At 37.6% G+C, this 14,488-nt stretch overlaps 2 protein-coding genes across 3 annotated transcripts; one reads left to right on the top strand and one right to left on the bottom strand.

Moving 5' to 3' along the window:
- Positions 1-489: 489 nt before the first annotated feature.
- LOC104732757 (glycerol-3-phosphate dehydrogenase [NAD(+)] 1, chloroplastic) lies at positions 490-3,154 on the bottom strand. 2 transcript variants are annotated; one of them, XR_015574695.1, is made up of 10 exons: positions 2,688-3,095; positions 2,336-2,412; positions 2,183-2,255; positions 1,922-2,095; positions 1,691-1,798; positions 1,463-1,564; positions 1,263-1,383; positions 1,116-1,170; positions 978-1,026; positions 490-841 (listed from the first exon to the last, which is right to left on the bottom strand). XR_015574695.1 is itself a non-coding variant. In XM_010452335.3 (10 exons), the coding sequence occupies exons 1-10, from the start codon at positions 3,037-3,039 to the stop codon at positions 695-697; spliced, it is 1,302 nt and encodes a 433-aa protein (XP_010450637.2). In that variant the 5' UTR covers positions 3,040-3,154; the 3' UTR covers positions 490-694. The 2 variants fall into 2 exon arrangements, 1 of the variants encoding a protein (XP_010450637.2); XM_010452335.3 differs by having other exon boundaries at positions 1,878-2,095; positions 2,688-3,154.
- A 573-nt stretch (positions 3,155-3,727) lies between these two features.
- On the top strand, positions 3,728-4,580 carry LOC104732756 (uncharacterized). The gene has a single exon (XM_010452334.2). It carries the CDS (start codon positions 4,138-4,140, stop codon positions 4,561-4,563), a length of 426 nt encoding a protein of 141 aa, XP_010450636.2. The 5' UTR covers positions 3,728-4,137; the 3' UTR covers positions 4,564-4,580.
- Positions 4,581-14,488: the final 9,908 nt, after the last annotated feature.

Raw genomic sequence — 14,488 nt, 5'->3', positions numbered from 1 at the left:
TGTAAGTTGTAACCACTATATGATTATTTTTGTCTTAAGTACTTCCCACTGGCCAAGAGAGAAGAGCTTCGCGTAAGGGCCAAGGGGTGAAAAGCTCTAGGGAAGATCTTCCTGGTGTTTTCATTCCCTTCGAAGGTGATTATGACTTCAGAAAATCAGTTTATATCTTAAGTTATAGCTTTAGTTGAATCCAAAGACTACAAATAATTGTGTCTTGCTCCTCTTTTTTCCTTGCTAATGAAGCATCTAATATAGCTATAACTTATAGCTTTAGATTCTTCATTAGCAAGGAAAAAAGAGGAGCAAGACACAATTATTTGAAATCACAATATTATGATTATATTCAAAAATTCGAAAACTTGGTAACTGAGTCAACTTTGTCCAAGAAGGCCATTGTATTACAAATCCATTTTAAATTATTAAGTCCATAAGAAACTTCAAATTGAAATCAAATTCTAACTTCCCAAAATTTTTCTCCAAAATAGTCAATGTGGAAACATTCAATTTCTTGATAGACAAAAACCGGTACTTGTGCTTACATCATTGAACACATATACGAATGAGCTCCGTGGTATGGATTCGACCCTCACTAGAAGGTTCACTGACTAGTAAACAGTCGCACACAAAAAAACGTTAACCTCTCTACATCAATTCATCAAATCTTTGAAGATGAAGGACAACCAATAGATATATATCAAGCTTTGTGGTCGCGGTAATGGACAATTGCTTCAGGCTGAAGGCGACCAGTGCAGATTTGGTGAACCGTTGAAAAGAGCGGAAACATCTCCACCCATCCACAGTGGTTCAACACCTCGTAGACCTCTCTTGCTGTTGATACCCCCTTTAATAAGCAAAATCAGACATAGACACAGAGAATTTAGGACTAGAATCATCACAAGCAGAATGAAAGATTAAACAGACATAACTAAGAGTACAGTCTCTTCATAAATTTTCTCTATATATATTTGGTGGTTTACCTGTAGCTTTTGCCCTTGTAGCATCTCTGCTTCAAGCTCATCAAAAGACCTGCGACATTTACACCACACAACCATCAAAACACTAACTAGAAGCAGTTAAAGTGAACTGGAGATCAAATTGAATACGAAAGGTAATACCTTTTTCCTCCGCTTTTCGCAAATGCTTCCGCAACTCTTCGGTTTCTTCCTCCTACTGTAATAGTCAGTAAAAGAAGAGTCAAATTGGAATCACTGTAACAATGGACAAAAAGGGCGAAACTAACTCAGGTTTTATTCAGTTCTTACAGCAAGTTGTAATGACATCTGCTACGCCACAGCTCTCGAAGAAAGTACTATCTTTAACAGATGGAAACAGAAGCTTTGAGAGCGCTTTCATCTCTCTTAGACCAATCCTCATGATTGCAGCCTAAACAGATTTAAAAGTAAAATAGCTGGAGATCTCTAGAAACTATGTATGTCTATAAAAAAAATTCATTTTAACTTACCTTTGTGTTATTACCCATTTCCAAACCGTCCACGAAACCCGCTGCAATAGCCACTACATTCTTCAATGTCCCACACAATTCTACTCCTTCCACATCATGGACCTGTTTTTAACACAAGATTCTTTATATGAGGATTTTTTTTTAACAAATTCTGCAATCCTAGATGGTAACGACTTAGCCATTTAACAAACAGGAACAAAACTAAAAAGAAGCATCAAGACTTCTTACCGGTGTGACCATAAAATACGGAGTACTAAACAACTGAACCCATGTGTCTGCTATTTCTCTACTCTCTCTATATCCAACTGTTGCTTCACTAAACTTCTCCACAGCTATCTGTATTACATTATTAGCCAGAGAAATGTAAAAACAGAAGAAATTACCCAAAGTAGTGAAACTGGATCATGTAAAAAACCTCGTTTGCAATGTTTGCGCCCATAAGAACACAACAATTGATACCGAGTTGTTTGGAGATGAGACTTGAGATCATGCAAGGGCCTTCCTTCTTCACTTCCATTCCCTTAACAAGAGATATAGCCTCAACATCTCCTGTGATCTTTCCATCTAGTTTCTTACATATACCATCCATGAACTGATGCGGTGTAACGAAAACCAACATGTTTGCTTCCTTCACTGCATCATCAGTGAGACCCATCAATTTCAAGAATCTAATCCAGATCAATGTAAAGGAGAAAGATTTCATAAGTGAGAGTCACAAACCTGCATTTTCAAGGTCAGGATCCGCAACAACATTTTTTCCTAGCTTAATCCCAGGAAGGTACTTAACATTTTCCTACTCAAGAAACCAATATAAAACAGTGTTTCAAAGAATTGAAAAATCCATCTATATCAAAATCATCCATCTGATCTTACATTGGTCTTGTTGATTACATCAGTGAGCTTCTCACCATTTGGTAGAAGCTCCTCAAACACCCACATCCTCACTTCATCTGAAATTATTGGGTTTCAATCAAAAGATCCATTACAAACCTTTAAAGCATACATCACAAACCCATTTCTTCTTCAACCATTCAAACACTTGAACAATATGAAAGTACAAAAATTTTCCCAAATTTTCAATTTTTAACAGTTTTCTTCGAATAAAAACAAGCATTGAAGATGATAATGACACGAACCCTATTCATCGTATCATATATATATAAGAGAAAGCCACATCAAATTTTCGATTTTGATGAATCAAGGAGGAGCGTCAGAGAGACGTTACCATGGAAAGAAGAGAGCTTGAGGGCATTAGAAGCAATGAGCTTAGCAGCAACACTTCCCCAATTGCCACTACCAACGACCGTAACCTTAGATTTCAAATCATTATTACATTCCCCATTGCCTTGTCGGGATTTCTCAGGAGCAGGAGACATAGCGGCAGAGAGAGAGGAGGATAAACGAGAGGAAGGAAGGGAAGGAGAAGGAGAATGGGAACGTGAAAGGGAGAAGATAGAAGAGAAGAAGAATGATCGGAGTCGCATGGAAGAAGGAGATTTGAAAGGGGGGGGACACGTTGAGAGAGAGAGAATGGTACGTGGAGGAGTAATGTCTTCATCAATTCTATAAGCCGCCATGTTTGGATGGTTGGATCTTGGCGATTTGCTCTATGTTTCTACTACTTCCTGATCCTCTCTCTCTTTTTTTTTTTTTTTTTTTTTTTTTTTTTCATATATATATTTTTCCTTTTATATTTTTTTAATGTCTTCCAAAAATACTTTATGAAATTAATATGTCACTAAAAAAAATATAATCCGTTCAGTGAAAAAAAAAATTAATCTGTTTACCCAAAAATAAATAATTTCTGATAATGATTAATGAGTTTTCCATAAGTCAATTTGTAACATAATTTTTTTTTAATCAAAACGTTTTAGGGATGTTATTGATTTGTGATTTAAATGTTACCTAGACTATGTTGTTATTCAATCAAAATTTATTAACTCTATTAATGTTTGATGTTATTAGTTTTTATAAAAAATTATCTAAAATTTTTTAAATCTAGAGTTATTGGATTTAGAAGTTAATAAAGTCAATTAAAAAAAAATTGTGTTGTTCAGCTAAAATCAAAGAATCTGTGATTGTTAATAAATTAAATTATTATGTTAATTTTATGCATTTTTATTCATAAAATAAAATCATGAAAATATAGTCAAACTTAAAGAATTGTTTGGGAGGTTTTGCGAGATTACCACTAATCAACAAACTTATATCTAAAAAAAAATCAGAAGTCTCTAACAATGGACACGCCTAATAACAACTCACAATTCAAAGTTGTTTCAAGTCTAAGAACAACTTACGATTCAAAGTTGTCAAGAAAAACAAAAGCAGACGCTAAAAGAAATATTAAACCATATTCTAAAACTGTGAAACAGTATAACATAGAACAGCCTATGATTCAATTTTAGATAGCACAACAAAAACACACTTATAACAAACAAACAAACACCTCGTTTACCGAACACACCATGTTCTCTTAGGTTTAAATTCCCAATTTATTTTTCTTTTCTTTTTTCATTCATCCTCCACAAATTTTCTTTATCGATCTCTCTCTATCTCTCTTAATCTCCAAGATCATCGTACAAAAAAAACAAAATTGTGCCATTTACATATATACTAAATAACCACAAGATCCATTATTAAATTAGAAAGACATCGATTTATACACACAGAGAGATATGTATATGGCTCGACGACATTTCTCTTTTGCAATTCTTCTCATAGGTCTTGCTCTAGCCGGTGGAGCTCATGCTGCCGGTTCATCTTCACCTTCTCCACCGGCGACATCGTCAAATACCACAGAAAAATCTCCTGCCACGACTCTCGACGGGTTTAACTCAACGACGAGCGGTCAAGATTACTCGGACTACGAAGTCCCGATGGATCTAGCGCCGGATGGAGTTGAAGTCGTGGAAGATTACGTGCCAATTACCGTAAACGAAAGTAACGATGAAGACGCTTTAGCTCAACCTGAAGGTGACTCAGATAAGAACACAAATCAGCCTAAGGACTCAGATTCTTCTTCTTCTTCTTCTTCTTCTTCTTCTTATTCTTCCTCCTTCGCCGTCTTTATTGTTGCTGCGGCTGGATTGTTTTTGTTTTGAGGTTTGATATAAATTATATAAACCCGATGTTATTTCGGCTCATAATCCGTTAATTGTATATGCATGCTCATGCAACGTAAATTAATTGAGTTTTTTTTTTCTTTCTTTCGTATTTTTCCGTTATGTATGGTGGCGTTGATCGATCAACTACGTAAATACGGCATGTAACACAATAGAACTGCGTTTGATTATTAGTTGAAAAAAAAAAAGACTTCCTTTAGAGATGTGTACCCGAATCGATTTACACTTGCATAATTTTATGCAATATTATATTAAATTGAGAAATCGGAATCATATCGTTTTGATCATATGAGATGCTAGAAAGAAAAAAACTATTAAGAATTTGATTAATTATTATTTTGCTCTACTCAGCTTATTCTGTTAATTAGTTGACACTTAAACGCTTAAATATTTTGACAACAGAAAAAAACGCTTTACTACACAACTCATCATTCATTCCAATATCACTGTTTGGATCATAATAGTTTCTTATTTTTATCATTCCCTTTAATTTATTCTTTATTTTATATATAAACTAGGAATAGTCCTGTGCATTTAACGAGGTTATTCATATTATTATTTTATTTTTTTGTTTAGAGTAAATGACAATTAGTTTATTTTTCTGAAATGTGTATTGTTTGGTTGTAGTATCTACTTGTTAGAGAATATGGGATTGTATAGTTGATGTTGTTTTCTTTTTTGTGTGAGTGTTGCTATTGAGCTTTTTTTATATTATAATGTATAGAGCTTATTTATATTACGGTACTTTTTTTGAAATGTTGTTGTTTTTTGCGATTTGAGTGATTGTTTGTTGATGCTTGGTGCTATGCATATATTCAGACATCCTCTATATAATAAAATGGAAGTACATAACTTTTTTTGTAAACTATATAATTTTTATAAATTAGTTACAAAATAGGTTATATATTAATATGTTGGTTACAAGAAAAGTTATAAATTAATTAGTCAATTCGTGGGCTATATGGATACACTTAAGAATATCCTAAAGAATTTTTAAAAAGAGAATTTCCAACTATTTATACAATTTTCAAAATAAAATCTTTAGTATTTTATGTATTGTTACAAAATATATACTTTTAGGCATAAAAATATATTGTTAGGCGTAAAAAAAAAATCTTGGCAATTTATCACACTTAATCGTGATTTCCAAGATTTTATTGTACAGTTGAAAATAAAATCTTACCTAAGCACGGTTCATATTAAAAAACCTTTCACCAAACATGTTCAAAAATTAAAATAAAAACAAACAACAAACATAACAATTTCTCATACATAAAATTACAAACATAACAATATAAAACTTACAAAATAGATGTTTTTGCAAGCCATCATATTTAGCATATGATTTTAATGCATAATGTTATATAAAACAAACTTTTTAAAACAATCATATAAATTATATTTTATTCTAAAATTATAATATAAATAAAAGAAATTTTAACCTGTATTCTAGCACAAGTCCTAATCTAGTATGTTAGTATAACTGTCATTATTATTTGTTTTTCATTGTTGTTGTATTCTTTATTCTTTGAGTCGTTGGACTTATCAGTTGTTACATATTTGTATATATCTTTTTTTTTTTTTTTTGACCTCAAAACCCCATATTATTATTACTCATGTTCGAAAAGGTTGGTTTCTAGTGCCAACCACTCCGGAGCAGTCAAGTCTACATGGGAAAAGAAAGAACCTCGTGCTCTAGCCCTTTTAGCAAGGCAATCGGCACGGACATTCAAAGTTCTGGGAAAGTAAGAAATTGAAAAAACCGAAAACTTTGATTTTAAATCAGAGAAGGTAATTAACTCCGTGGAAAAATTAGGCCATTCATCAATCTCCTCTATGAGTTTTGTAAGAGTGTGACAATCAGTCTCAAAGTGGACTGATGTCAAACCTTGTTGTAGAGCCGACTCCATTGCCCAGATTAAAGCCTCTAGCTCAGCATGAAGGACCGAGAGATGTCTCTGTGTGCATTTCAGACCGTAGATTATAGGGAGACCTAACAGGACGAAACCCAAACCAGCATTCGGGTCGTTTGTCTCCCACGAAGCATCAATTTGACATCTGACCTCTCCCATGAACACCTCTTCATTCACCATTTCCTCTTCCTGGCCGTCTTCAGATTCTTCGAAAGCTTCAATCACCTGTGCTACTTTCCAGGCCAAAGCCTCGGAGGATGCAAGATCAAGGGTATCTTTTGGAGAAATGTCCTTATTGTTGAACATCTTCTCGTTTCGTGATTTCCATATGTACCATAGGATCCATGGAAAGACCTCGAGATGCTCTGATAAAATTCCTTGTTCCTTAGCCTGTCCTAGTAAATAGTCAAAGTTTGTGAAGATAGAGTTACTCGGGAAGACACCCGGAGGGGTTGCGATATTGGACAGAGCCCACACCTGCAAGGCAGGCGGACAGCAAAATAATGTGTGATTAATTGTTTCCTCAGTTGCTCCACATCGATGACACGACATGTCCGAGCTACAGTGTCGTTCTACTAGCCTACTGTTTACTGCTATACTGCCGGATAGAGCTTGCCACATAAAGTGTTTGATTTTACGCGATGTCTTCGATTTCCACACCTGGCTCTTCAGTTTCTTCGTGCTTGGTTCCGCAGCATCCAAACTTGCTTGAGTAGCAATAGCGTAACCAGATCTTACAGTATATTGGCCAGATTTAGTGAAACTCCAAACATAGTCATCTACCATAAACCTCCTACTAGGTTTGAGGCAAGTTATAAGAGGTATATCCATTGGTTCCACCAGTTCCGCTAGCTTGTCCAGCTTCCAATTCTTTGTATCAAAGTCTATCAGGTGGTTCACATAAAGGTGTGGGTCCCTAGTTGCATCTCGGGCCGTCGCTGCTCTTGCAGGAATTGTAGGTATCCAATTATCAAACCAAACCCGAGTGTTAAAGCCGGACCGAATGTTTTTCCGCAGTCCTTGATGTAGTAAATCTTTCGCTGCCATCATGCTGCGCCACCCAAAAGATGGGGAACTAACTTTCTGTACATCCATAAGGTTTTGGTATCTAAAGTACCGTCCCTTTAACACTCTACAGAGAAGAGAATCAGGGTACCGTAAGAGCCTCCAAAGCTGTTTAGCAAGCAGAGCTAAGTTGAATTCCTTGAGGTCCCGAAAGCCAAGCCCCCCTTGCTCCAGAGGGACACTGATTTTATCCCACGCCACCCAGTGCATTCCTTTATTATTGTTTTTTGTGCTCCACCAAAAACGTGCTATAGCTCCTCTAAGTTTGTTGGTGATTTGCTGCGGGAGTAAAAAGCAGGACATGACATATGTGGGTAAAGCTTGTGCAACCGACTTTATCAGAACTTCTTTACCACCCTTTGATAAAAATTTTGCAGACCAGGAGTTTATTCTAGCATTCAGTCTGTCTTGAACGAAGGCAAAAACCTGTTGCTTTGAACCACAGATCGTCTCGGGAAGACCCAGATACGTCTCCATTCCGCCTTCTTTGGATATTCCTATGGCTCTCTTTATATCCGTTTTGAGAATCTGGTCTACTTTGTTTCCAAAGAGAATAGCCGATTTTGCCTTATTCAATTGTTGGCCCGACGCTGCCCCGTAGCTGTTTATAATCTTTAATAACTCAGCACATTGCTGGATCTCCGCACGACAGAAGAACAGACTGTCATCAGCAAAAAGAAGATGTGACACCGGGGGACTCCCTTGTGCTATTTTCAGTCATGTAATACGGCCCTCTGTTTCCGCCCCTTGAAGTTGTGCAATCAAAGCCTCTGTACATATAATGAACAAAAATGGGGAGAGCGGGTCGCCTTGGCGTAATCCTCTTGTAGGGATTATATTTCCTTTTGCTTCTCCATTGATGAGCACTTTATAGGAGACTGATGAAATGCAGAACATCATCATTGAGATCCATTTTGGGTCAAAACCCAGCTTACGCATTAGTTTCTCTAAGAAAGACCATTCCACTCGGTCATACGCCTTGCTCATGTCTGTCTTGATAGCAAGGAACTTTGAGCGACATGTTGTGTTTGTTCGGAGGGCATGGAAGTTTTCCTGAGCAAGTAGAATGTTATCTGTGATCAAACGTCTAGCCACAAAGGCTGATTGTGTCTCCGAAATGAGCTTCGGGAGCGCTTTCCTTAGTCTGTTAGAGAGCACCTTCGAGATGATTTTATAGCTTACATTGCATAAGCTGATTGGTCTGAACTCCCCCATTTCTCTGGGTCTCTCTGTCTTGGGAATCATACAGATGTTTGTTTCATTTAATCTTGGGTCAAAAGTACCTGACTCGAAAAAGCCTTTCACCATCTGAATGATGTCCTTACCGATGGACTTCCAAAAGCGCTGGAAAAAGAGACTCGTCATCCCGTCAGGACCAGGCGCTTTATCAGGGTTGATACCAAAAATAGCCTTTTTAATCTCCCCATCCGATGGGGGACGGACTAAAGATGCATTTAGCTCAGGCGTAACCTTTGTCGTAACAAAGCGAAGAGCTTCCTCTGTTCCTGTGGTATTCGACGCAGTAAAGAGATCTTGGAAGTATTGAGTTACCACCTGTTCTATACCGTCTTCTGATTCCACCAGTAAACCCCCGCTGTTCTTAATGCTACAGATCCGGTTTCTTGCTCGTCGTTGCTTTGTAGTGGCATGAAAGAACTTTGTGTTTCTGTCACCCTCTTTTAGCCAGTTAGCTCGGCTTTTTTGCTTCCAATAAAGTTCTTCATCCCGAAAAGCAGCACAAAGCTGCCACTTTATCTCCAGTTCCTCCTCGGTGGTCAGAGAGTCATCGTCTTGAGCTCTTTCCAGTTTTGCCTTCAAAGTCTCGATATTGAGCCTTGCGTTGTTGGGATTCTCACGGTTCCAAAGAGATATTGCCTTGCGGCAAGCGACAATCTTCGCATAAATATCAGCCGGTCCATCCGTAGTCAACTCTCCCCATCCTGCCTTCACAACATTCCTGAAACCTTGTTTCCCAAAACATCTTTTATCAAATTTAAAGCTTTTTTGCCTTCTCCGGTTATTGGAGGAAATTCTAGCCAAAACAGGCCGATGATCCGATCCCCATAACTTTAGATACTCCACCTTAGTGTGGGAAAATATGTTGTGCCAATCTTCATTACCGACGGCTCGATCAAGTCTGCAGCGTACCCTCTTACGGTTTCTTCTTTTACCAACCCAGGATAGGGAATTACCTCTATAAGGGAAATCTATCATACCACAGTTAGCCAGCATATTGCGGAAGGGAAGGAAGGTTGACTCCGCTCGTCTCTTACCTCCTTGTTTCTCCTGGTTCCCAATGATTTCGTTGAAGTCTCCAATCATGAACCAGGGACCCTCCCTTGTTAAACTGATTCTCGTCAACCTTTCCCAAACGTTTTCACGGTTTGCAACCACCGGATCTCCATACACAAAGGTCATGTAGACTTTGTGTCCTTCGATGGTGGTTTCAATGTCTATCAAACGATTATCAGAATACAGAATGATCACATTAGAAGAATTCATATAAAACAGCGCTAAACCACCGCTTCTCCCAGCTGGATCCACGGTAAAAAGATTATCAAAACCTAAAGAAAATTGAATGTCTTGCATAAATGCATAATTATTTTTTGTTTCTGAAAGAAAAAGAAAAGCAGGAAAAAAATATCTACTGAGCTCCTTGAGATGCTCTGAGGTCAAGAAAGCTCCCGCTCCTTGACAGTTCCATGCAATTGTATTCATATCTGAGTACTGGGTGGTTTCTGGGACACCACCGAACCTGATTTAGCAGTAGACTTCTTGCGTAGAGCAGAAGGGAACACCTCAGCACGAGGGACATTGTTTGATCTTGTACGTCCTAAGCCCGGTTTCTTTTTTGGTGATGGGCGAGCTTTCAGTATGTTCAGCTTCCTGGAAGCCACTCCAGAGATATCAGGGCTTCTGGGAACTCTTCTTCTCTCCTCAGCCTCCTCCCGCGAGGAAGGTCTTGGACGCTCAGTAACTGAAGCCCCCTGAGAAGACGAAGCTTCAGCTTTACTCTTATCCTTCCAGATCTTCTCCTTCACCTTACCTCTAGTATTTGTCTTCTTTGTGTTCACCCGAGGCTTTGTTTTAATAACCGGGGACATCTGCGAAATAGCTTCAATTTGCTCAGCATCCTCTTTCGGGCATTCACCATGCTCTGCAGAGTCAATAAGAATCCCTGCCTCGCGAAGATATTCATCCACCGAAGGTTCCTCCTCATCAAGCAGATCATCATTGTCTATCATGTCGTCATCCATTCTCAGATCAGCCTCCAAATCTAACTCCTGTGAAAGTGAGACATCATTGTGGTCCGTTCGCATTGGGCTACTGACCTTTGGGTCTTCCATGTGCTGGTCATCTACGACCGATGCAAATTCTTTGTTAGTATCCTCTGGGACCCCCCCAGCATTTTCCGGTGTCACCTGGTCTCCCATCTGCTGCGTTCTAGTAACCACAATGCCTTCCGTTCGACCCCTAGACTGGGTATCTGGCTTTGCAATTTGATTTGTTCGCTTGAGGTTCTGCGACTTCTCTCGCCATTCTGGTTCATTCTCCCTAGCCTCCTTTGCTCTGTATCTCTGTTTCACATTGTAGTCTCTCCTCCTTGTGTCATAAGAGCCATACTGTCGCTCCTCCCGTCCTGAATGTCTATCACTCCTTAGCTTCGTGAACTGAGTGCCAGTCTTCTGAATATCAGAGATCGTCCTTTGAGAATCCACCGTGCCAACCGAATCTCTGTTAGTTCCTCTGTCATCTCGCCTCTCATAAGCACGACTCCCAGGATAAGTGTCCCAATGCCTCCTTTGCTTGTCATCAATTACTCTACCGTTATCATCAACCTGAGGAGTTCTCCCCGAATATCTATCCCTTGCGTATGGATGGAATCTCTCCCGATACCGGGGAATACCTTGCAAATCATGCTGATCCAATCTATCCCAAACACCCTTGCTCCTATAAGCCTGCTTTTCCTTCAGGTTTTGGCGAAGATCCGAATCCCGTCTTTGACCTCTCTGATCAAACTCCCTTGCTAAGTTTCTCCGAACCTGAGCAGAAGACTCCGCATGTTCTTCACTTGAATCCAAGGTCCCGAGACTCCTCTCTCTTGGGAAATCCGGGAGGGAAGGTGAGGCTCTTAAGGTTTTATTCCTCAACCTCTCTAGATCAGATAATTTCGGACAAGACCTCTCTTCGTGTGAGATTCTTTTGCAAGTAAAGCAATAACGGTGAAGTCCTTCATATCTGAGAGTTACATTTACACTCCCCCCATTATCGAATACCACCTTACTCTCGAATTGAAGAGGATTGTCTCCATTTATTGAGACCTGAACTTTTGCACCCTCAACATCAACAGCAGTTACAGATCCCAAAGCTTGACCAATTCCTCTGAAAGTTTGTTCCTTTTTATAAATCAAAGGAATACCCTTGATGTGAACCCAAAATAACATAGTATTTGGGAAATCTTCCTTGATATTTGCTTCCCATCTCTCCAGGGAGAAACTCCAACGGTTAAAATGGCACGGCCTCCGTTGAAAGACCTTTAAAAGGTCCTCTTCGTTATTGAAATCGAACTGGAATTTTCCATTCCCAAGATCAGTACCGTGCACCCTTCCTTCAACATCCCAAATGCGCTCTTTCGGCATGAATGCTAGGAGAGCCTCCGTACTCCTCCCTTCAGTATGAAACATTCTGCCCACCAAAGAGGTCTTGAATTTATCGATTAGATCTGAAAAATCAAACTTTGAAATTCTAATCACTCCTTTCTCCTCCTTCTCGCAATCCCGATCCAACATCGGCTCTTTACCACTCCATCTTACAAACTCCGATCGAGACATCGACTCTAAATCAGCAGTACCACCACCAAACCAAAGACCCGAAAACGATAGCAAGAACAAAATCGACACTAGAAACTCGTAGCAGTGTGCTAGAAAGAAAAGGCCACTCCAAACTAGAGGAAACCCCAAAGTCCTACCCTTATCGGAGAAGCTTACTGAAAATCGCCTTGACAATCGCCCAAACCTAACCCTAGCGCCGCCATCGTTTTTCCCTAAATTAAAGACTTTCATATTTGTATATATCTATTGGTCATTTTTTAACCTAAAAAATTTCTATAAAAGCTTTGCAAGTTACGTAAATGAATTTTAAATAGTCAAAAGTTCATTGAAATTATAGGATAATTTATGCTTTAGTTGTCCAATTTGAAAATATTAACTTACGGATTACGGCCCACATATTAATTTGTCTTGTTTGGGTTTTTTTTTTTGTTACCAATTTAAAGGTAGTTGTATTCTTTTAAATGTAGAGTCTAGTGTATGTATTTGGTGAAATGTTTTATTTGGTTCTTATGAACTTATCCCTAATTTTATCTATTTAAAGAAGCAAAGACGGAAAAATATTATTCACCCAGTTCACCGCTACGTCTGGGGAGAGACCAAAAGTTAGTGATATGGAGATATTTTGCCTATTATTACAAATTTGATTAGATACTGATTTATTAGTTTTAGAAAAAGAACGAAGAGAGTCATTTATTACTAAGCCGTCTCTTGCATATGTATAAATTGGTCCAAGTTATTTTGAATGTGTAATCTCATATGTAACCAAGATGATTGCCTTAGTCTGTTATCGTCTTTTATCTTAGAGACAAAGTGACTTCCAAATATTTGAGTCATTTATCTTTTCGATTGATTTTTTTTTTTCTTATTTTCTTGTCTTTACTCTTTCGTCTTTCATTTACTTGAATATCTAGAGATTTTATCTTGAAAATAATAATATACAATTTGACTATATAAATAACTTTGTGTTGTTATTTTCCATTTCTCGTGGTTCTCCTGCAAAGAAATTGTCTAGTGCTATTTTTGCCGCATACGGACATCGTCATATCCTAAAAAGATTCAAACGTTCAGTTGTAAGCTAAGTAATATATGAAGACTATGAAGGCTGATGAAGCATCTTTATTTTTATTCTTATCCTAATCAACACAGCACAAACACGAAGTTTCTAATTCTTATGTTTCTATTGTGTATGTTATTAATAAGTTGTAGATTTTTTTTTTTTTGCAATTAAGTTGTAGAGATTATGATATGATCCTATTTAATTTTTAATTGAGAGGATACCTTCTTTTACGTAGACTTGGTGACATTGTTGAATACTTCTCTATAACTGTATGTCTTTCTTCGTCCATGTTCACCATGTTCAGAACCTTCAAACCTGCTTCTAACGTTACTCTAGATGATGTGGCATACAATTCTCCATGACTGAAATCTGGTTTTGGCAACTATATAAAACAACTTTTTCTAAGATTTTTTTCTTCACTTTGATTAATAGTCATTGCGTAGCTCAAATGCAAGGGAAATTGACGTCTTCTTAATTTGAGCGGCTACTTAGAATCAGGTGGAGAGAGTATTATCCTTGCGATGATAACTTTATTTCCAACTACTGTACTAGTTAAGATCTCTACTTCAATGACTCTACCACCCAAACATGTTACAACTAATCTGGTTCTATTGCAAAGTCATTTTTTTATTCATGTTTCGTAAGAGCATAACTGAAGAGCCTATATATTTTGAGTAAGTAGAAAAATTCTGTAGGATATGAGAGAGGAAGGGCTTCAGTTTCTGTTTCAAATAATATATTAGATAATATTTTTTTGAATAAAATACTTTCATAGAAGGAAATATTTTTGTGTTTCTAATTTATAGCATTGTATCTAATAAAATTAATGTCTCATTAATAGAATTAGGAATACATACAATTTACCCTAAAGTTGGAGAAGATAAAATAATTACGCCTACCATTAATTTGTTTCATGGACACATGTCAACTTTAGAAGTGCCACAAGTTCTGGAAGCAAATTTTAAAAGAGAACTCTACTTTGTTATATTAGGTAATTCTGATATATTAGTAAAGAATCGTTTTCTAAAGAAAAAAAG

Source organism: Camelina sativa, chromosome 12 (genome assembly GCF_030686135.1).
Source record: "Camelina sativa cultivar CO46 ecotype springtype chromosome 12, ASM3068613v1".
In the NCBI taxonomy this organism is placed as follows: domain Eukaryota; kingdom Viridiplantae; phylum Streptophyta; class Magnoliopsida; order Brassicales; family Brassicaceae; genus Camelina; species Camelina sativa.
This window is presented reverse-complemented; position numbering and strand designations above follow the sequence as displayed.

What these genes read in the sequence shown, in the direction of transcription:
- LOC104732757 (XM_010452335.3), bottom strand. Translation starts at nt 3,039, where the DNA reads ATGGCGGCTTATAGAATTGATGAAGACATTACTCCTCCACGTACCATT. An exon ending in TCCTGACCTTGAAAATGCAG is followed by an intron (nt 2,096 to 2,182) that starts GTTTGTGACTCT and finishes CTGATGATGCAG; the next exon opens with TGAAGGAAGCAAACATGTTG. An exon ending in CGTATTTTATGGTCACACCG is followed by an intron (nt 1,565 to 1,690) that starts GTAAGAAGTCTT and finishes TGTTAAAAACAG; the next exon opens with GTCCATGATGTGGAAGGAGT.
- LOC104732756 (XM_010452334.2), top strand. Translation starts at nt 4,138, where the DNA reads ATGTATATGGCTCGACGACATTTCTCTTTTGCAATTCTTCTCATAGGT.